This window comes from Phoenix dactylifera, chromosome 11 (genome assembly GCF_009389715.1).
Source record: "Phoenix dactylifera cultivar Barhee BC4 chromosome 11, palm_55x_up_171113_PBpolish2nd_filt_p, whole genome shotgun sequence".
Lineage (NCBI taxonomy): Eukaryota > Viridiplantae > Streptophyta > Magnoliopsida > Arecales > Arecaceae > Phoenix > Phoenix dactylifera.
The window spans coordinates 1,615,571-1,636,599 of NC_052402.1; the positions used below are offsets into that span (position 1 = coordinate 1,615,571).

At 39.8% G+C, this 21,029-nt stretch overlaps 2 protein-coding genes and 1 long non-coding RNA gene across 4 annotated transcripts; 2 read left to right on the forward strand and 1 right to left on the reverse strand.

The window, feature by feature from the left end:
• Nucleotides 1-1,158: 1,158 nt before the first annotated feature.
• On the forward strand, nucleotides 1,159-8,161 carry LOC103708328 (endoglucanase 6). Its single transcript, XM_008793205.3, has 9 exons — nucleotides 1,159-1,580; nucleotides 2,552-2,764; nucleotides 3,844-4,044; nucleotides 4,563-4,652; nucleotides 4,739-4,903; nucleotides 5,224-5,508; nucleotides 5,747-6,095; nucleotides 6,355-6,453; nucleotides 7,015-8,161. Exons 1-9 carry the CDS (start codon nucleotides 1,389-1,391, stop codon nucleotides 7,314-7,316), a joined length of 1,896 nt encoding a protein of 631 aa, XP_008791427.2. The 5' UTR covers nucleotides 1,159-1,388; the 3' UTR covers nucleotides 7,317-8,161.
• A 1,586-nt stretch (nucleotides 8,162-9,747) lies between these two features.
• LOC103708327 (60S ribosomal protein L35a-1) lies at nucleotides 9,748-12,582 on the reverse strand. The gene is made up of 5 exons (XM_008793204.4): nucleotides 12,427-12,582; nucleotides 12,299-12,334; nucleotides 11,986-12,214; nucleotides 11,853-11,895; nucleotides 9,748-9,996 (listed from the first exon to the last, which is right to left on the reverse strand). Exons 1-4 carry the CDS (start codon nucleotides 12,456-12,458, stop codon nucleotides 11,854-11,856), a joined length of 339 nt encoding a protein of 112 aa, XP_008791426.1. The 5' UTR covers nucleotides 12,459-12,582; the 3' UTR covers nucleotides 9,748-9,996; nucleotide 11,853.
• Nucleotides 12,583-13,244: 662 nt separating this feature from the next.
• Nucleotides 13,245-20,945, forward strand: LOC103708377. 2 transcript variants are annotated; one of them, XR_005513786.1, is made up of 4 exons: nucleotides 13,245-14,886; nucleotides 14,965-15,037; nucleotides 15,136-18,797; nucleotides 20,564-20,945. It is a non-coding gene; the product is annotated as an uncharacterized LOC103708377 (long non-coding RNA). The 2 variants fall into 2 exon arrangements; XR_003385936.2 differs by having other exon boundaries at nucleotides 14,965-18,797.
• Nucleotides 20,946-21,029: the final 84 nt, after the last annotated feature.

The following is a 21,029-nucleotide window of genomic DNA, read 5'->3' on the forward strand; positions in this document are numbered from 1 at the left end:
GCACCAAAGACTTAGTATTGTAAAATTCAGTATATCTTTTGTATGAAAAATTACAAAATATCTTATTCCTGCTGATTTGCAGGCATTCAGCATTACACCATGGAGGCCCAAATCTTTCATTGCAGACAGCTAAACGATTACGAAGTAAACTGGAAGAAGAAGACTAAGAATCTCGCTGATGACTGTAAAAGTAAATCTTTGCTTTACTTTTCTTAAAAAAAAGGTAAATCTTTGCTTTGTTGGTTAACCACTCCAAGAAGAAAGTGATTTTGGGGCCTTGATTTGCTGCTAAACCTTCGTACTGTTCTTTAATCACTCCAACAAGAGAGGCACGTAGACCCGTAAAAAAGCGAATAATCTATTTAAGCAAAAAAAAAAAGCGAATAATCTTGGGTAAAAAAATTACTCCCTCCCTCCACCCCACCCTTTTCTTTTAATCCTTCTTTCCCGAAGTCCCAAAAACCCAAAACCCAAACATAAAATAAAAAATTCCCAATCGCAAGTCATTTGCGGCGGTCCATTGCTGATCCTTTGCAACAGGTGGACGGCATGGATGTCTTCCATCACTGGACTCCCGTGACCAACTGTTCACCTTCACAATAACTGCTCTAATAAAGGCCATCCATTTCCTTCTTTTTAACGGCAATAAAATTAAAAAGTTACTTTTACTCTTATTTTTAACCCAATGGAGAGACCGGCTGCTGAGAGAGAGCACAGGAGCCAGATGGGATGTTTTCTCGCACGCCAACCGTTTTTAAACACCCCACCCCACCCCACCCCCCCTTCCTCTCTCTCTCTCTCTCTCTCTCTCTCTCTCTCTCTCTCTTCTTTTTTCTTTTTTTTTTAATTTTATTTTTCTTATTTTATTATTATTATTAATGAGCCCTTTACACTATTAGATTACAGATGCATCTAATAAAATTAAAAATAATAAATTATAAATTGTCTCTAGGCAATCCACAGCTTTATTGGTAACTACATGTTTGATTAGAAAATTGCTTCATCCCCTCTTTCTCTCTCTTTAGGAAAAAAAAAAGCAAAGAAAAAATTTATTCTTATATTAATTTAAAATTGTAAGAAAAAGACAATTTTCACCTCCCTCTCCATATATAGGGCGCCAGGGCTCCTCATTTTTTCTTCATTCCCTCCCATCCCACCCTTCTCTCTTCTTTGCTCCCCTCACCCTTGCCTCTTGTCTCCACCTTTATTTAAGGTTTATTAGGAGTTAAATTTTGCTAATAAACCACACCTGCATTGCTGCTTATTAAGTTGAAATCAGCTTCTTTGTGCTTGTGAGGTGTTCTGTGTCTTCTTCCCGTTTGGAGCATCATTTTCGTTTTTTTATATTCAAAGCCTTCTTCTTGATAATAATAACCTTGTTTTGAGGTATGGGTGGGGTTGTGGTGCAATTTAGTCTGTTGCTGGTTCTGATGCCTCTGGCTCTTGCTGGGCATGACTATGGGAAGGCCCTGAGTAAGTGCATTCTCTTCTTTGAGGCCCAGAGGTCTGGGTACCTCCCCAGTAACCAGAGAGTCACCTGGAGAGCTGACTCTGGGCTGCATGATGGAAAGGCTAACGGGGTAAGCTCCTTTTGCTTCTCTCTATTTCTCATTATCACACATTTTTGAAGCCTTGCACCTCGTCTGCCTGTATTTTTTTTTTCTTAAATAGCTCTCGTTCTTCTTCCTCTTCTGGTTTTTGTTTTTAGTTTCTTTTTTTTTAATAATGTTCAACAGCTATTAGCTGAGTAAATGTGCTCCTTTCTCATTATCGGATGTGGGGTTATGCTCTCTCTCTCTCTTCTTTTGTTTGTTTGTTTTCTTGTAAGTAATGGAACGGGCGTAACCTAAACAGCTTCGTTGTCTTGAAAAGCAGAAATAGACTCTTCGCCCCATCCCCACAAGCCAAAACGAATTCCTCTTTTGACTTGCTTTAATTTTTTGCTGTCATTTTCATTTTAACGTTTTTTTTTTTTTGTCAATGATGTGTCTCCAGAGGCTTATCAGAAAGGCAGATTTTATGGGCCTTAAGAAGGGGTATCTCCATACCGTACTTCCCTTGCTTGCTGTCATTCTATCTCGGTCTCTCTGTCTTTTGAATAAAATATCAAATTTCTTGTACTTTGAATTATTTCTTGTTTTTTCAAACTATAAATTTCTGTTTTTTGATCTACTTTTGATGAGCAGGTCCAATTCCTTCCCTTTTTAAAATGTTTACAGAGCTTGATAATGCCATTGTGTTCATATTGGGTTTCAAACATATCAGTCTGAATGAGAATGCTGACAACAAAAAGAAGAGAATTCTTATGGTGAAATTTACCTCTTCAGGGTATATTTAAAATTACCAACCCAATGATAATTCAATAGGCATATCAGTTTTTCTTGTGAATTTGTTACAGAAAACAGAACAACAAATGAGCACTTCTTTGTTATAGAATCAACCTGCGTCTTAACAATTATTTAGGGAAAGGAGGAGAGATCTGATTCTTCTTCTATCTTTGAATTATTATTTTTTTTTTTCGTTTTTTTTCTTTTTGCTTTTTGAACTACAGGTAGATCTTGTTGGAGGCTATTATGATGCAGGGGACAATGTGAAATTTGGGCTGCCAATGGCCTTCACCATCACCATGATGGCATGGAGCATTGCTGAATATGGGAAGCAGATGGCTGCAGCTGGAGAGCTGGGTCATGCCATGGAGGCTGTGAAGTGGGGCACTGACTACCTCATCAAAGCCCATCCAGAGCCCTTTGTCCTCTATGGAGAGGTGGGTGTCCTGTTCCAAAATCCCTTCTTAGTGAGTTTTGTAATCTATTTCTCAAAAAGCACTAACTTAGATAAACAGAAAATAACTCAAGCATCTGTTACTTTGATAGCTTTACATTTGAGAAGTTCTACTTGGTGTGGTGGAGGGACCTTTCTACTGTACATGTAGCTGCATTGGCCTTTCCTTTTCCTAATCTATATCTGGGAACAGAAGATATTTATTTTGGTCTTTTTATGTTTTGTCTTGTTTTCAACACGTACACCATTTTGCAAAAGGAATTAAATGAGATTGGATCAACCTTCAACTAGTTGTCCTACAGACTACAGTAGTTCTCCTGCAGTTGGAACTGAAAGGCTCTTTGGTTGTCTGGCACCTAGTTACCTTTCCTAACTTAAGTAAAAGAATATTACTTTTCCTTAATTCCATATGCTTAACTTGACCTATTACGGTGAGAACAGAAGGACTATTCTCTATATTCCTGGCTGCTCTTTTCTTTTTGACTGCCTAGTTTAATGACCAAATAATTCATCATGACTGCTGCTTGACCTTTTCATATGGGACCTCTTACTCCAGTGTATATAGGTGGATATGTTAACTATAAAGTAGAGAGGTTTGGGCTTATCTTTTTTACTGTACATTGCAAAACACAAACTTAAATCTTCATCCAGAGGTGAAATTTGTGAATGTACTAAGTTATTTGGAGCTCTTCCCACCCCCTTTAAAATTAACCCTTTTCTAAGTACCTTTTAAAACATCATTGAGTCTTGTTTAGAGCTTTGCATATCTATAACTTTTTCCATTAAAAAAGTGTTGTCTGGCTATATTAGCACCGTTTTAATGTTCCCTTGCTTGGGGTGTCCCAGGCAATCACCTGTGAGAACTGTACATCACATTTATTTACACAAAACCACAGTGCTGCTATCTGCTTCCTCAATTGAAACGTTTAATTAATTGCATAACGAACTCTTACACATGGAAAACGGTCAAAAGGTCTTTGGAGTTCAAATTAGTTCAAAGATCATAAAGGGGCATTTCAACCTAATTATCTGTATTAAGCTCACTTGATTAATTTTGTGTAGGTGGGGGATGGGAACTCAGATCACTACTGCTGGCAGCGACCCGAGGACATGACAACGAGCCGGATGGCCTATCGGATCGATCACAACAATCCTGGATCGGACCTTGCCGGAGAGACGGCAGCCGCAATGGCCTCAGCTTCCATTGTTTTCCGGCGGTCCAACCCGGCTTATTCCCACCAGCTCCTCAGCCATGCAAAGCAGGTCCGAACCTAACTCTTCTTCTAGCTCTGAAGCACCTCTCTGATCCCTTAACCCAAGCCATATCCTGTGTCCGGCACATGTTAGTAACATACCATATTGTCTGTCTACACTGCGCCCAGTATAAATTTTTCCCGTAGTCACGCATAGGAATGCCTATGCGGGTGTGTCCGGGGTTCATTTCAATAAATGATGGCGCCCATCGGCACTGCGAGTTTTTAATGGTCTCCGCGACTCGGGCTCTGGGCCGATCACATCTTTCTAGAAAGATCGACGGTTGGAGTCACGTGGGACACCGTGTCGGTGCTCCCTCGGATCCTCTCCGGCGGTCCCGCCTTCGATCCCTGGCTGCTAAATTACTATCATGCCCCTCACCGTCACCATAGAAAAAAGGACTTTGCCTCGTGATTCGTGTCACTCAATCCGTTATCGTAGAGTACGAGGCCAATTAAGGGAAAATAAATAAGCAATTAAGAGATTATTAACATAATTAACGTTTCTGTCTTAATTCTCAACGACAGCTCTTTGAGTTCGCGGACAAGTACAGGGGCAAGTACGACGGCAGCATCACCGTCGCCCGAAAGTACTACACGTCCGTCAGCGGATACGGGGTAAGTGTGCGCAATCACGAGACACTGGGATTATTGAATGGGTCCACCTGTCGGACGGTTGAGATCATCTGTCGGTATTCGTACAGGATGAACTGCTGTGGGCCGCGGCGTGGCTGTACCAGGCGACGAACGACCGGTACTACCTCGACTTCTTGGGGACCAACGGTGATGCTTTGGGTGGGACCCAGTGGGCAATGACCGAGTTCGGGTGGGACGTCAAATACGCTGGTGTTCAAGTTCTCGCCTCCAAGGTATATTAAGTTATCAGCACCAGTGAGATGGGCCAAGGTCATGGAAAGCTGGATGGGTTTCGGTAAATGGGCCCAAACCAGGCCTTGAAACCATATATGTAGGTGCCCATGCGGACCCTTGTGCATGCTTATGTATGGGACACAGCAGCTCATACATGAGCATAACAAAAGCCTTCCTTCTATCCTTGCTCAAATATGCAAGGCAGTAAGCATTTTTGTTGAAATGCCAGTATCATGTAGTAAATTACTATGCTTTACCGCATTGTTTACGGAAACATATATCAAATCATCTTGTCTAATGGTGTCTTCACCATCCACAGTTCCTTCTCCAAGGGAAAGCAGCTCGTCATTCACCGGTCTTTGAAAGATATCAGCAGAAGGCAGAGTACTTCATATGCTCGTGCCTCGGAAAGGGTACGCACAATGTTCAGAGGACTCCTGGAGGCCTGCTGTTCCACCGAAGTTGGAACAATATGCAGTTTGCGACAAGTGCCTCCTTCCTCCTCACTGTTTATTCCGACCACCTTTCAGCTGCTGGGAGGAACATACAGTGTGCTGCCGGAATTGCCACACCATCAGAGCTTCTCATGTTTGCCAAGTCTCAGGTGATTTTTCTTTCTCTCTCTATATATATTTTAACACAGAACACTGCATCTCATGCATCTATCTTGAGCTCAACAGCATCCCTTACAACTAATGCAACACTTAAACATACTTCTACTGATCTTATTTTTCCCAACTCTATGCTTTAAAAGGAGTTAGCATGTCTCAAAAATGGAGGTTACTATCTAATGGAATCATAAAGGTGCCGCCATCTAATGTTTTCCGAGCCTTTTTCTGCAGGTTGATTATATACTAGGAGACAACCCAAGAGCGACAAGCTATATGGTGGGATATGGCAGGACTTACCCACAGCAGGTCCACCACCGTGCCTCTTCAATTGTGTCCATCAAGGTCGACCCTGCATTTGTGAGCTGCAGGGGAGGTTATCAAACATGGTTTGGCCGAAAGGCCGGTGATCCCAACCTCCTTGATGGTGCCATTGTCGGCGGGCCTGATGCCTACGACGACTTCGCTGATCGAAGGGACAATTATGAGCAGACCGAGCCTGCAACTTATAACAATGCTCCTATGCTCGGTGTATTGGCCCGTCTTCATGGTGGCAGCGGTGGTTTCAGCCAACTCTTTCCTGGTATAGTTTCTCAGTTGTAACCATGGTATGCCTTATCGGTTCAAAGCATACTGTACTATACCAGTTCGATATTCGTACTCGGTATGGATAACATATCGACATTCAGTACACCAAAAAAGTCAATACCGTATTGACACTGTGTTCAATACCGGTATAAGGTCTAGTACCGAAACGATGAACCTTGGTTACAACTTCTTTTTTTTCTTCTGTTTTTTTAAACTTGGATTGAAATTGCTGAGGTTGTGCATCTTGCTTGCAGTGGTGCTTCCTGCACCTACTATACCTCTTCCTACTATACGCGTGAAGAGGGAGAAAATGAAGCCCTTGCCTCAGCCCGAACCATCTACTCCTGCTCCAGGTATTTTATAGACACCTGCTAGTTAATTCATTTCATTGTGCTTATGCTGTCTGGCAATCCAATTAAGCAGTTGAAAGTACACTGATTTTATCATTGATAGGACTTTATCTTTGTTTGCAAAACTCTTGTTCTTAATGACTAGAAATCTATATCGGGTGCTTAACATCTTGATCTCTTTTGTCTCCCCATAAAACATGAAGGGTAAGCCGACTATTGTACTCCTACTACCATTTGTGCTTTTTAAAGTTTTAAAGGGAGGCCAAATATCATGAAATCGAGCAGGGAGAAAACTAGCATTTACTATAACTTTACCAACTCCATGATTTTTACCTGCCCCTTAAGTTATAATAAACCAAACTCCTGTAAAACTTAAATCCAAAATTCGAACACTAAATTTTTCAGATCCAGCATATCTGCTACAACAGAAACATTTTCCTTCGTGCGCCAAACATAAAATTTTGAAGATTATAATACTTCAAGCTTTGCATTAACCTACAGGACTTCTATCATCCGTTAAGTCTTTAGAATCAGCTGACTGAAGGTTTTGTTGTTTTAATGCAGTTTCTAAACCTAACTCACCATTCATTGTCGAGCAAAAGGAAACTACATCATGGAATCACAAGGGAAAAACCTACTACAGGTATTCCACGGTGGTGACTAACAAATCATCAAAGACGGTAAAGGATCTCAACATTTCTATATCTAAGCTTTATGGCCCATTATGGGGGCTCAGCAAGTCCAGCAATGGCTTTGTATTCCCAACTTGGATGAACTCTCTGCCTGCGGGAAAGAGCTTCGAATTTGTGTACATCCACGCAAGTTCTCCAGCTGACATCTGGGTCTCAGGGTATACATTGGTCTGAGATCATGTAGAGATTCAATTGAAAAGGCAACAGAGAGATTGATTGGTCTCAGGTGTGGTGATGTATGAGTTGTGTAGTTATATAGTATAGTCCAGGGAGGGACTTAAGGATATATTTAATAAGTGCGAGGCACTGGGGAGAAAGGAGTGAAGGGACAAAGGGAGTGCTCATCCTCTTTCTCCTCTTCTTCCAACACCCCATGAAGATTGGAAGATAATGAGATGGAGATAGTTGGGAGTTGAGGCCTTCTCAACTGATATTTAGGAGTTTGTGTTACTTTTCTTACTCATCAACAACTGGTTGTGTACTGCTGTTGAAAGCTTTGAGATTTTCGTATAAATAAAGATTTTAGCATGCTGCTTTTATGAAGCGCGAAGCCAGCCTTCATCTGAGGCAGCCTGCGCTGAGTAACTGAAACCTGTTGCTTAACCGAGATCTAGAATGCAGCTAAGACTAAAGGAAGGGAATGCGGCATGTTTCCAAGATCATTAAATCATCTATAATCATATTTTGAACCTTTTGTCCTATCATTATTCTTAACTCCAGTGATTGATAATTTTCTGCTATATATAACTCTGATCTCCTCGAGAAGATGTCTGTTATTGAACATTCGAGGCAACTGACATGATCATGGCAAGGAAATTGTATGGAATGGGAAAAAATACCCGGTCTTAGATCTCAAGCGGATCTCTTTGATGGTAATTACGGATGTACGGTTGTTCATGTCAGGGACTGCTTTGGAGCTTGTAACTGAAATTGCATTGCAACTTAAGTTGTAGCATTTGGTTTATAAGATAGCTCACTTCTTGTATCCGGAGGAGAGTTCGTGTAAAAGATGGGTATTTTGGACAAACATTCAATAGGTTGAAGATGGAGGAGAGGGGCGCTGTAAATAAGGGTAGTTCAGAAGAAGAGGTTGGGGTAGGGGACCGGGTGAAAATGAATAGTGGGTAGGGTGGGTGGGGACGCGCTAGTCGGACAGATGGCAAAGAAGGCATGCAACGAGGAAGTTTGGAGAGGGAGGAGAGGATATGGGAAGAACTAGACTTTTTTCTACCTATTTGAGTGGTCATAACTCATCCGATAGCTATTTTTAATTGCAAGCCCACTTACCACAAGATAGCTCGAAGTTGCAGCTTGACAAGCAACTCAATTTATGTAATTTGAGTTGTAGGCATCGAAACAAGTGAGCTGGTATGTGCCTACAACTGGAGTTGCACGTGGCAGCTCCACTTATAGAACTCAAAATACAATCCGTTGGTGTTGTTGGTTCCACCGAAGACCAACCCTTGCTGAACATGACTGTGTTTTGACACTTGGACCTACCATTAGTTGTAATTTCTATGATTACTAATTCAAGATATTATCTTAATGGTATCAATTTCTCCAAACCTTTGTTAAATATAAGGTATTCTTACCTTAAAATAAAGAAAGAATGAGAAGCAATTTATGACTTTTAGTTCCATTTTATGCAAACAAAAAAGGTTTCCATCATCTAAATCCTCATTATCTTCAAAGAGTTGTCATCGTATTAACACTATAATTTTTCTTTCAGAAGAAAAAGAATACACAACTCTATCATCAATCCATTAGCTCTGTACTCACCTCCCCTCGCTTTCAAGCATGAGGGTAAAGGTTACGCAAACACCTCATCTTGGGCGTAACTTCCTCCCCCATGATAGAGTAGTAAGGAGGGCGTGAGAGGGAGAGATTTTACTTCACATTGGAAGAAATTGATGGAAAATGCTTGTAGTGCAGATAAATGATCCACAGCCACACCAAAGTAGGACAATACATAACCCCCACCTCAAATAAGGGCCAACAAAGCAGTCACCAAAAAACCCTTTTATTTTTTTGGTACAGGAAACGTCATTATGATGTTGAAAAGAAAGCCAAAACATCGAAGTGGATCTTGAACGGATATCAAGATCCCGTTTGGTAGCATCTTAGTATGGGACGACACGAAGACAGAGGCAATTTGTTATTACTCGGCATCGGTGCAGTATGGTAGGATCCAAAAGCATGGTGCTCAGCAAAAAAAAAAGTTCGGCATTAGAGGAAGAAGAGGAATAGTACTTGCTAATCCCTTCTCCCTCACCCCAAAAACCAAACGCGCGCGCACACATTCAAGCAACAATTAAACAGTACCCACTTCAGCCAAAAAAAAAAAAACAGTACCCACCTGATCTGACGCCTGAATATATTTTATAATTGATACAATACGCAGTGAAAGCTAATTCGTGCCTAGCTTGTAACCCGAATTGAAATCTAAATCTTACCAAGTAACCGCAATAGAAATAGTGAGGCTCCCTGTTAACTAAAGAACAGATAAATGATTATTTAAACAATAATCTCTCCTCAAAAACTGATTAACGCTCAAACATCATCCACTGCTCTCTAAACGTACATTTTAAATGACTGGCCACCCATCAAGTTCAACCAATGCAATTATAATGGCATTGATGACGCAAATTAATATTCTCCTTCGTTAATTAGGAGGAGATTGCAGAAATACTCAACGATTAGCTGGCACAATCAAAATGTCATAGATGTCCAAACGTCAAAAAATGACATAAACATAGAATCAAAACTTTTGAAACAACTAATAGAAACATTAAAGTCACAATGCCACAAACTCAGCTACAATTCAGCCTCCTTAAATTACGCAACTGCAATACACCTAAACAGAAAAAAAAGACAGGTTTAGGATCCATGCAATGGTATGGAGCAACAAGAGAATGATACTAGATTAGAATATAATATAACTCCTGCATATCTGGACAGCACAGAACAGAACCATCTATATAAAACTGATATATCTCGTCCGCGTAGATGTTTCTCAGTCTAGAATCGTATTAAATTAATAGGTAATATTGTAAGCAATCAAATAGGTTTCTTCACAACCTGGTTCAAATCAGGGAGTACCAAGTATTCTGAGGATAGCTCCACGAATAAAGCACTACCATGACAGCCAGGGAGTTTGGTTGACACACTCGACAGGTTTAAAGCGCGACTCTCCTTGTCAGTTCTTTAAATAAAACACAGTAAAAAGACCTATACATGCAATGAAGTTTCTTATGTCCAATGGAACCCTAAGGAGTGTCCAACAAAACATCCAACCAAGCAGATCATGTGAAGTTAGAAAAAAGGAAACTAAGTTATGGTCGCATTTTTCAATTTATCTAGTTAGAAAAAGGTAACCTTGCAGCCCATTGTGAATAGTGTAGAATAAGGGCAAAAAAATATAAATCAAGAGATGAAATTATCAGACCTTACATTTAAAAGATGTCTCCCTTTCAGAAAGGAAAGTCACAACATGTAAGGTTTCCACAAATATCTTCTTAGAAGTAAAAGCTACCTATAGAGTCCGTTTGCGACAGTGGCAGAAAGTCTATTAACCTACTTAAATACATCCCATTGTAGAGAAAAGCAGAACCCAACTCAAATTGTATGCAATGGAGAGATCCCCGACATTCAGAAAATGAAAATATAGATTAAAAGTATGGACAGCAGATGACAAGCCTTGTCCCATATCTATAGGTTAGTTTTGTGGACTAAATAATATAGAGTATGGACCATCAAAATAAGAGATCATAAAATTTTTAGGAACATCTCTCAACCAGCAGTCAACCCTTTTATGAATTATTATCAAAATGCTGACCAAGGCAATTCTCTTGCAAGAGAACTTTTCTTGAAATCAGGAAGGCAAATCAACATTGCCGGCTAAATAATTTTAAGTGTGTGTCGCTAAGAAGCAACTTCAAAATTCCTCTTACATTAACGAATAAGTATGGACAAAACAGGAAGTTTAGAAACAGCAAGTGTGGTAAGAGCAACTACATCCATCCTCCCAAAGGACCCCAAAAAATAACCCAACAAGCCAGATAGAAATATAACACAAGATACTGGAAAAAAACATATGAGCAGGTAATCTGCACTATTACAAACAATAGCATACAAGGCAAGCACGACCTGGATTGCTTTGAGATGGTTTACAGAAGCCTTTGTCAAACCAACCCAAAGGACAAAGCTTTTTTCCCTTGCAATGAATGTACAAGGATAAGCAACAATAGTTACAAGCAAAACTCGAATCAAAATAAAAGACATGGTCAAATAACAAATCTTACACATAGATGTGATATAAGAAAGTGTTATCAAAGAGAAGCTAAGGCATACAAAATGCATCTCTGGGATTAGGGCTAGTCGATACAACAAACAATATTGATAGCAAGGAAGTTCTCCATGGTTAAAATTTATGCACCTAGATCAACTATTAAATACATAATAACAGTAGGAAATGATTTAATGCAATCAAAGTGAACGTAAGCACAAAGAAGTAACAAAAACAAACACCATATCAACATAAACAGAAATTTTTTTATGTAGATATAGCAAATCTTAAATAATCAATAAAGTCTCATTAATAGCTTATGACCAAACATGACAAATAAAAATAGCATCAAACCACTAATTATCTTCGGAAAAGAATAAGTTTTCAATAGTAACGAAACCAATTGTCGTTATGAGCTAACCAACCTTATATGTTGCTCGGGTACATGAAAACTCTAACCTTCCCACCCTGCAACCAGATAACAAAGATAAACAGTGAGCAAAACATAAACAGCTTCCAATCCATCAAAAGAAACAAAGGCCTCGATCGGATTCAAACCATGGATTTAGGCGGAAGGTTGGACTTAAACTTGGCACGAACAACACCGCTGTTCCCGTGGGGGCGAGTGACCTTGCCCCAGATGCACCGGTACCGGCTCCCGTCCGACTTGGTCTTGGCCTTGTAAATATACGCCATTCTCTTGCCGCAGTACCAGGCGACCTCCTCCTTGGTGTTCACCCCCTCGATCTGGATCAACGACGTGTTCTCATACTGGTTCGATTTCGATCTGATCAAAATCCCATCAAAAAAAGGGACAATCGAACAAATGGGGGGAAAGGGAAATCAGGTAAGGGGATAGAATCTGGCTTGCCTCTTGTATCCCAGTATCGTTCCCCGAACGTAGAGCCTGCAAGAGATAGAGGCGATGAGAACGAGAGAGAGAAAGAGAGAGAAAAAGAGAGAAAGACAAGGGGAAGGAAGAGGACACAGTTCTCGGACCTCACGCGCTCGCCTTGCCTGCCCTTCACCATTTTCGCCGACGACCGGGGTTTGTTTCTTGGAGGGCGGTGGGAGGGAGCGGCGCCACCGGTGTCGAGTGGGAAAAACCCTACGCGGTCGGTAGGAACGGGTCTAAATACGCCCGGAGAGGAAAGCGCATCAAGAGGCTCTTGGATCGGAGGGTCCTTATCGCATCACAGGAAGGAACGAATTTTGAAGCAAGCACGTGTTTCTGATTCTCCTCTATGGGCTTAGGCTGTGGTCGAATAGGCCCAAGCCCTTCAGCATTTTATATTTTCAGGGGGAAGTGAAGGTTTTTGGCATCCGCAACTCTTCGCGGCGCTGGTATTTGGCACATGTGGGACACGTGCAAGGAGGCATAAAGCGGTCGGAATCAGAATTGCTTTCGTCCCCGCTCAGCAGAGAGGGAGCGGGAATATCGCTCGAAAGAAAGCCTCGAGGATAGAAACCCTCTTCTTCTTCTCCAAGAAGTCATCGACGCCTTTCTCATTCAAGCTCTCGCTCGGCCCTCGAAACCAGGCAAGCTTAACCTAAACCCTCGCCCTTCTCCCTCTTCACTGAGCTCTTCTAAGGTTCTGATGGAGGATTCCATTTATCGATCTAACTTCGATTCTAATCGTTCTCAATCTTTCCGAAGAACTCCGTTTCTTGATTCCACCCTTCTTTTCAGAGAAGTTTTTCGGCGATTTCTGTAGCTCTGATGGCATTCTTTACGTCAAGAATCTTTACTATGTTGGAAAAGTTTCAGGAAATCGTTTCTTTTCTAATATTTTGGTTAGAATGGTTTTATTAGAGGCTGCAAGCCACGAAGAGAAACTGGATTCATGGAGGGAGGAAAAGGTTTGGATGCTCCCAAGACGCCGGATTTGACTGGAAGCTGGGAGGATTCCTTGGAGGATCTCCCTCCTTAAAGCTCGGGCGGCAGTGGCCGAGTTCGAACCTAAATGCCATGCCACCGTGGTTTCTGGGTGGTTCTCAGAATCTTGGTCGACCTTCCGGCTAGTAGATACAGAGTTTCTTGTCAGGAATCTCGCTATTTTTTTTTGAATATCACAGAGGTAGTTCCGGTTAGTTATTAGATGATTGTTACTGCATTATTCATTCTGCTGCCTCTTTAGTTGCTTGTCGGATTCTTTCCTAGAAAAAAATAAATCAATGCCATTGTTTATTTCAGCTCCTTTTAGTTTATTGAGATTAAATATTGGGTTGTTATCACCATGTCAGAAGAATGGCAGGTGAAGGCAGTTTTTGCATTTTGCGAATGTATACTCTTATGGCTGCTGGTGTTTTTTGGGTTTTGAAAACTCTGCACACTGCAAACCAACACTTTAGAAGCCTGTTTTTTTGTAATTGTAACAAAGTTGTTTGGGGTCATTTCTGCCTCTTATATACGAAGGGATATAGATACAGAAAAACATATATTCACAATTCTTCGATGCCTCTTCAGTTTCAACTATTATCATTGGCTTTCAAAAAATAAAAGGTTTTCTTTTTCTCTTTTTGGAATCAACCTGGTCACAGCAGCTGCATTCTGATGGAGGTGTAATAGAAGTCATATTCTTGAGATAGGAGATGCTTGGACTAATGCATTTGCGTTGCTATGCACAGGAGAAGCTCACTCCTTGAAAGTGGTATAGATCTTATATCAGGGAAAGTCGGAGTACCAAGAGATCCTGGTTTTTGAGGTTCATATTAATCTCAACTGCAAATGTTTTGCTTTTTTTTTTTGATGGAAAATGTCTCCTTGTAGCCGCCATGGTCCTTTTTAGCTTATATAGTGACTACTGACTAGGGTATTGCTGCTTGCTTTCTCCCGCAGTTTTCTGTTTATGGAATAGTACTCATGCTCGATGGCATTGTCCAGCTAATGGATAAAGATGAATGCACTTAGCAAGGGATGATTGCCCGTCTTCCTCTTTGTTCACTTCCATCCCTGAAAACTGTAATTTATTTATTTCAGCAGCTTTGCTATATTAATCTCATTTGGTAGGATACTGCAATTTTGTTGCTTATTATTCTTTTAGTCGTGATCATCACATATTTGCTTTTGGAATCTTATTTTCACATAATATTGAACTTAGAAATATTTGTTCAGATATAATCCAAAATTTGCTATTTGATGTATTCTAAATGCACAGAAATCCATGATTTCATACTCAGGCCCCTATAATCCAGATTATTAGTATTTCCTTCACCATCAAAAGCCTGGTTAACTTTATAAGGTTTATATTTTCTCTGCTAGTAATGGTTGGATTTCATGCCCTTATTATGTGTTGCACTTTACAATATAAAGGATATACATCTTTGCATAACTCACAGGAGCTTCTGCTGTAGGTTTTGGTCATAGGGGGTGGTGAGGGTGGAGTGCTTCGGGAATTTTCTTGACATTGTTCTGTGGAGTGCATAGACATATGTGAAATTGATCAGCTGGTCATTGATGTATGTTGTTACATCCTTACCTGCATACACCACAGTATATTTTTGTTGTTTGCTTATATATGTTTATGTTCTTTGTAGGTTTGCAAGAAATTCTTCCCAGATTTCTCTGTTGGATTCGAGGACCCTCGTGTTCAACTACATGTTGGTGATGGTAAGTTGAATAATTTGGTAACTTCATAAATTCTATCATCATTTCATGAGTTTGCTATTATTGTTGTTGCTGTAATTGATTGTTCGAATTATCGACAGGAACATCTATACAATATAGAAGCATCTTCATGTTTGCTGGGCAGCCTTGTCTTTCCTGGAAAATACGTAGGATCAATTGTTTGACATTCTTACAGCAGTTGAATTCTTACAAAATGCTCCTGAAGAGATGCATGATACAGTTATTGTTGATTCATCAGACCCAATAGGTGAGTTGCAGGTTCTCTGTTCCAATGAAGTTTTTGTCGTGTTTTAGTATCTTAACTGTAAAGAGGGCACATTAGGATAATGCCCTTCAATTTTATGCTAGAAATATATATACTTGATAATTTGTTCTGAGATGCAACCACTCTTTACAAACTTCCACCTTGCAAGGTTGCTTAAGATTATGATGGCCTATCATAAAGAAGAGTTTAAATGCCCTGCAATGGACACTGACGCTGCTGTTCATGCCATGCCAACTCTTCACATGCACTAGCATTGCTGCATGCCAAGCATTGGCACAGCCAGCACAAGGCCCTGCCTCATGCCTGTTCGCTCACTGGCATGATTTGTGCCGAGCAGCGCAGATTGACATGGCTGGCACCTACATCTTTGATTATAAAAGAGACTCTGTTCCATGCTCACAAACATATAGAGTTGCTATTTGTGCTGGTGAAAAATTGAAAACATCCCTGAAACACAATTGTCAATCACCACTCGATGAGCCAGTCTCTCTGGCAAGACATGATGCTCCATAGGATGCAAGTTGGTTTCAGTTTATTATACTAGGTAAATATAATGTTAGCCAATGAATTATATGCTGATAGTTTATGAATTCTATGCTGTATTTTCCAATAGAGTGTTCCTTTCTTCTTGGTCAATATTACAAACCACACAGATAAGATTAAAACTCACTAGAGGATCTATATAGCTCAACAAGATTACTATAGTTCTTAATACAAATTAGGTGACCTCCTGCATGCCTTTTGAAGATGATGCAAAATAAGTAAATTTTCTTGAAAAGAAAGTGTCGCGTCAGACATCAGTTTGTAGTCAAATCATTCTACTGGAAGCCTTTTGACATCTTGTACATGGTAGGTATATTTTTGTTTAGCAAATATTGGATTGTCTTTAATTAATAAGTTGTCGCTAGATAATGATGACATAATAGTTAAGAAGCTTACTCCATCTTTCATTTTCATCAAGATTTGTTTGGATCATTGCTTAACTGCTCTAGTACAATACCAGCAACAAGCAAGCTTACTCCATGTGTGTGTTGGCACAAAAGGCTCTATATGCTCCACGAAGGTACGAAGAAATTGTATAACTGCCACTTGGCGTGAAGCTAATCCTCTTTGAAATGATTATGAATTCCTGGACAAGGCAGGAGCTTATCATCTGACCTACTTTCTAGATCATGCATTTAGGCTCATGTAAACAATGATACATATAATATTTCTTTTTAAAAAAGTGAAACTAAATAATGTTTAGGTACTAGTCTTTTTTCATCACTTGTGTGATGTTTTGGGATAACTGTTTATCTATTCACCAATTAGTCATTGTTTCTTAATTTTTTCCTTGTACCTATTTTCATGTCTTCATGCATGTAACTAGAACAAGCAACTGGCATGCTTTTCAACTTGCTGCATCTCATTTACACCTTGGTGAATCTATTTTCGTTTATCTTTGTTACTATCACTTGATATAGGGCCAGCTCAAGAGCTTATTGAAAAGCCATTTTTTGAGACATTTGCAATGGGTTTAAGATCTAGTGGTGTACCGTGTTACCAAGCAGGAGAACATGTAGCTTCATATACATCTGATTCAAGCAACGTCGGCGGAACCGGTACCGGGCACCGTACCAGTTCTCCAATGGGACAAGTCGATACGGGCTTGCATCGTGCCAGACCGGGTCCATACCGACACAGTTGAACAAACGGGGGAGAGAGAACGAGAGAGGAAAAGAGAGAGAGAGAGAGAGCGGGGGAGGGAGGGAGGCCGATGGAGGCCGGCGCTAGGCCCTTTCGCAATTCACGCGGAGAACGAAACAGGAGTCAGCTGCTTTTTAATTTGGCGGTTCTTAAATGAAGTCGGCAAATCACTTGCCGACTTTACTTAAGTATCGCAAATTTGTTTAATTTCGCTATTCTTAAATGAAATCGGCAAGCGATTTGCCGACTTCACTTGAGAATCGTAAAATTAAAAAGCGGCCGATCCCCGTTTCAAACGATACAGGGGAACGGCTGGATAAATCGCGAAAGGGTGCGGTGCCGGCCTCCGCCACCCTCCGCCACTCTCTCTCTTTTCCTTCTCCACCTCTGGTAATAGATTTTGTTTTCGTTGCCGGAACCACCACCGAGACGGCGCGGAACAGCTAGAACCGTCCAGTTTGAGATGGTTCTGCGGACGTTGGATTCAAGATATGTTCTCTATCTGTCTGAGACCTTCAAGGGCTCTATCCATTATGCCCGGACAAGTGTTCTTACATGTTCTAGGTCTTTACACTTAAATTCTCCTTTTACATTGTCTCATTTAATGAATCTTTTTATTTACTATATAGTCTTTCCCTGTAATGCATGGCACATTGATAAGTTTTTAGCAGTGCACTGTTTTCTCTTGTCATCTGTATAATATGGTACCAGGTTCTTCTTGATAGGAAGCTCCTGATTTGGCAGGGGAAACCTACTCAGAGCTGGGTGTAGGTAGAACTATGTCTTGGTTTTGCTCCTTATTTAAGACTTTGTGCGATGCTTAAAATTGAAAATGAATTTAATGTAGTATAATGGTTGTAGGAGGGGGGTAACTATAGCAGTATCTTGCATTTTCTTTGATGAGCAAAAAACTGCAGAATTTCATGTCTTCATGATATATCACTTGCCAAGTTGGCAACTTTACGAAATTTGGCACGAGTCAGTTTTCAGATTTCCTTCAACTTCTATGGATGTTTTAATTTGTTTTGAATTTCTTACCTTCGTGACAATTACATTTACAGTCTCCTTGTGCATAATCATATTCTGAATGGAAGAAGGTACTTCTAATTATTTTATGTTGTGTTGGAAGTGCCTCCCAGGAGTTGTAAGCTCTATTCAATACTGTGTTCTGAAATTTACATACTCCATTTGTGCCAAATTCACCTTGAGGTATTGCATCTTCCCTTTCTTGGGATTTATCTGTCTACTTTTTTCAACATCACCTAACAGTGACAAGTTATTGAGACAGGAGTCATGAGTCATCTGCAAATGTGTCTCAATTGTTTAGCCTGCTTAGCAATAGAAAAGATGCCATGTTTATAAATAGTCAGCTCCTAATTCAGAAGGTACATATGAATCTCTTTTACAATTCATATTATTCTGAAGATCTCTCCATCAATAGACATATGGCCTACTTTTTTGTTTCATAGTGCTTTGAACTAGTTCTGCCAGTAACAAAAAACAAGTATTTATTCTATTATAGCTATTACCTTCTAAGGGAGATGCATGTACCTGTGGTATGTTCAAGTTTTAGAAACCACTGCACAACAATAGATTCATTGAATGTCATATACTAAGGCACATTTCAACAAAGGTACTTTATTGATCAAATTTAATATGGAATGAGTGTTTGGGTTTTTGTTATGCTCAGTGGATGGCTGACCTGTCAATTTCTTGGATCCAATAAACCCAATCGAGAAGCAGGAAGTGGCATTCAGAGGCAAGAGGAAGATTAGATTCTATAATTCAGAGGTACTTTCACTACTGTCATGATTGAGTTGATAATATTATTATGATCAGAGTTCTTCTCTCTCTTTAAATTTAAACATTCTATTGTTTCCTATCATCATAATGACTTTTTTCTTAGCATAATTATTTTTGGAAGAGCATCTAAATTGGGTACTGATAGAGGTAAGTATTACTCTGTTGGCAGTTGGCGACTGGTTATTTCTCAATCCTAACAAATGATCTCAAATATTATTTCCTATAATGTTATATGTTTGATGTCTTTGACCAATGTCAATTGGCATTGGACTTTGGGAGTAGGCTCTGCTTTAGACCAGTCACTATTATTGGTTAGTTAAGGCTTAAGTTCCCAAATCATAATATTTGCTAATAAAGTTTGTATTTATAGGAGTAATCTTGTAAGTTGATTGAGTCATAGTATGAGGCAGTAATTCAAAGAAATCCCATGGCATAATGGCTTGCGATGCAAACATGTCTTATTATCCTGCAAACCTATTTTGAGATTGTCAGTTCCCTTTTTCTGATTAAATTAATCTTTGAAGAGTTCTATGTAATAATTGTCTTTTACTTTTTATAGAAGCACTAGGATGTAAATCTTGGTACATGGTCCCTTAATTTTTCCTATATCCTTAGTGAAATTTAGAAATAAATGTATCGTTGTAGTGCGCGTGCAGTCCAAAACATCTAAGTGCATCACAAATTTGTTATTGCCTCAAACTTCTGTGGCCTATCTCTAAGAAGTTGGCTGCGGAGAATGCATTTACAATTGTTAGTAGGCTATTGTCTCGTTCATTACCAAAAATAACTAGACAAATCACTTATAACGGTCATATACCACCACCCATAGAATCAAGAAAGGGCTCTCAATCTGTCAATGCCTGCCATGTTTAGACCTAGTAAGTTTCCCCATCTTGAGTCCAATTAAGCCGCAAACTCTACTCTTGGTGGTGCCTTCCATCAATTCCTTTCTATATCAGCCTTGCAGTCACTCCCTCTAGAACCCTAAAATTTGATTTCTCAAAAAGTGGTGGCAAAGTCTTGAAAGCAGCAACTGCTAGTCCATGGTTGGCATCATTCATGGTTGAGACTGGGGTAGTATCTAGTTGTCTTCGTGCTCGCAATTTTTATTTTTAATTAATGAAAACATTCTCAGCAAAAGCTTTTGTAGTTGCTCGTCTTTCATAAATCTAAAAATTTCACCTCTAACTATAAAATATGAATGCCTTGGACGTACCCTCTTAATCATTACTCCAATCCCAAAGGCCAACAAAATAGGATTGAGATCCTATGATGTTATCCAATGCTAATTTATCTAGAGCATGTGCTTGCTTTGAACACACTAATTTCTTTATAGTAATGATAATAGAGGCACGACCTATCCAATTAGAGATAAGAGTGTGTTGCCGGGAGAAAGGATGGGATAGTCGGTGCACACCGTAGGGCAAACAACTACAAGATTTCTAATTGCAACAACTTAAATATAGGTTATTGGAGTTGGAATACCGCGGTTGTTGGCCCCAAACTTGTCCTCCAATGGATCCTTGTTGGTAGATTTAGACTGTACTTATTCCAATTACCATAGTTGAAGATCTTGGTATTGTTTTTGGGAAAAAATGATTAAATTGTCTCTTCTTTTCTATTATATTCTATATATTTTAGCTACACTTATAAGTTTCATTCCAGATAGAGATTCTGTGTTTGCATGCTGTATAGAAAACTTGCCTCTAAAGAAGATAAATCATCTTATCTATGTTTATCTTTGAACCACGCAGCAAAGATTCTTAAGCAAAGAACGCATTATCAGATCTTGCCCATACCTTGGGTATTGGTATGACAATACAGGACTTGACAGAATGATAGGAAATAATTCCCAGGTAATATGCCCACGCTTGTGTCTCCACGTTGGTACATATGCTGAGATGCCAAGTATCTGCTGTAATAGTATTCTTCTAGTGATTTTATAGCACGTTGAAATATTTGCTGGCTTGGAAAAGGAGATATACCATAGTGGCCAAATGTCACAAATATCCAGGTATGGTGTTAGGGAAGATTCCTTCCAGGTTGTACCAACTTGGGATTGGATGCTGCTTTTATTAGGGTTATATGGGGGGAGGGAGTTTAGGGGTATTCAGTTAGCAGTACCCCTTAGCATCATCGTGCATGGATAAACACCCCACCCCCACCCCCACCTCCACGAAAAGAAAAGAAAAAATTAAAAAAATCTACATGATGTCTTTT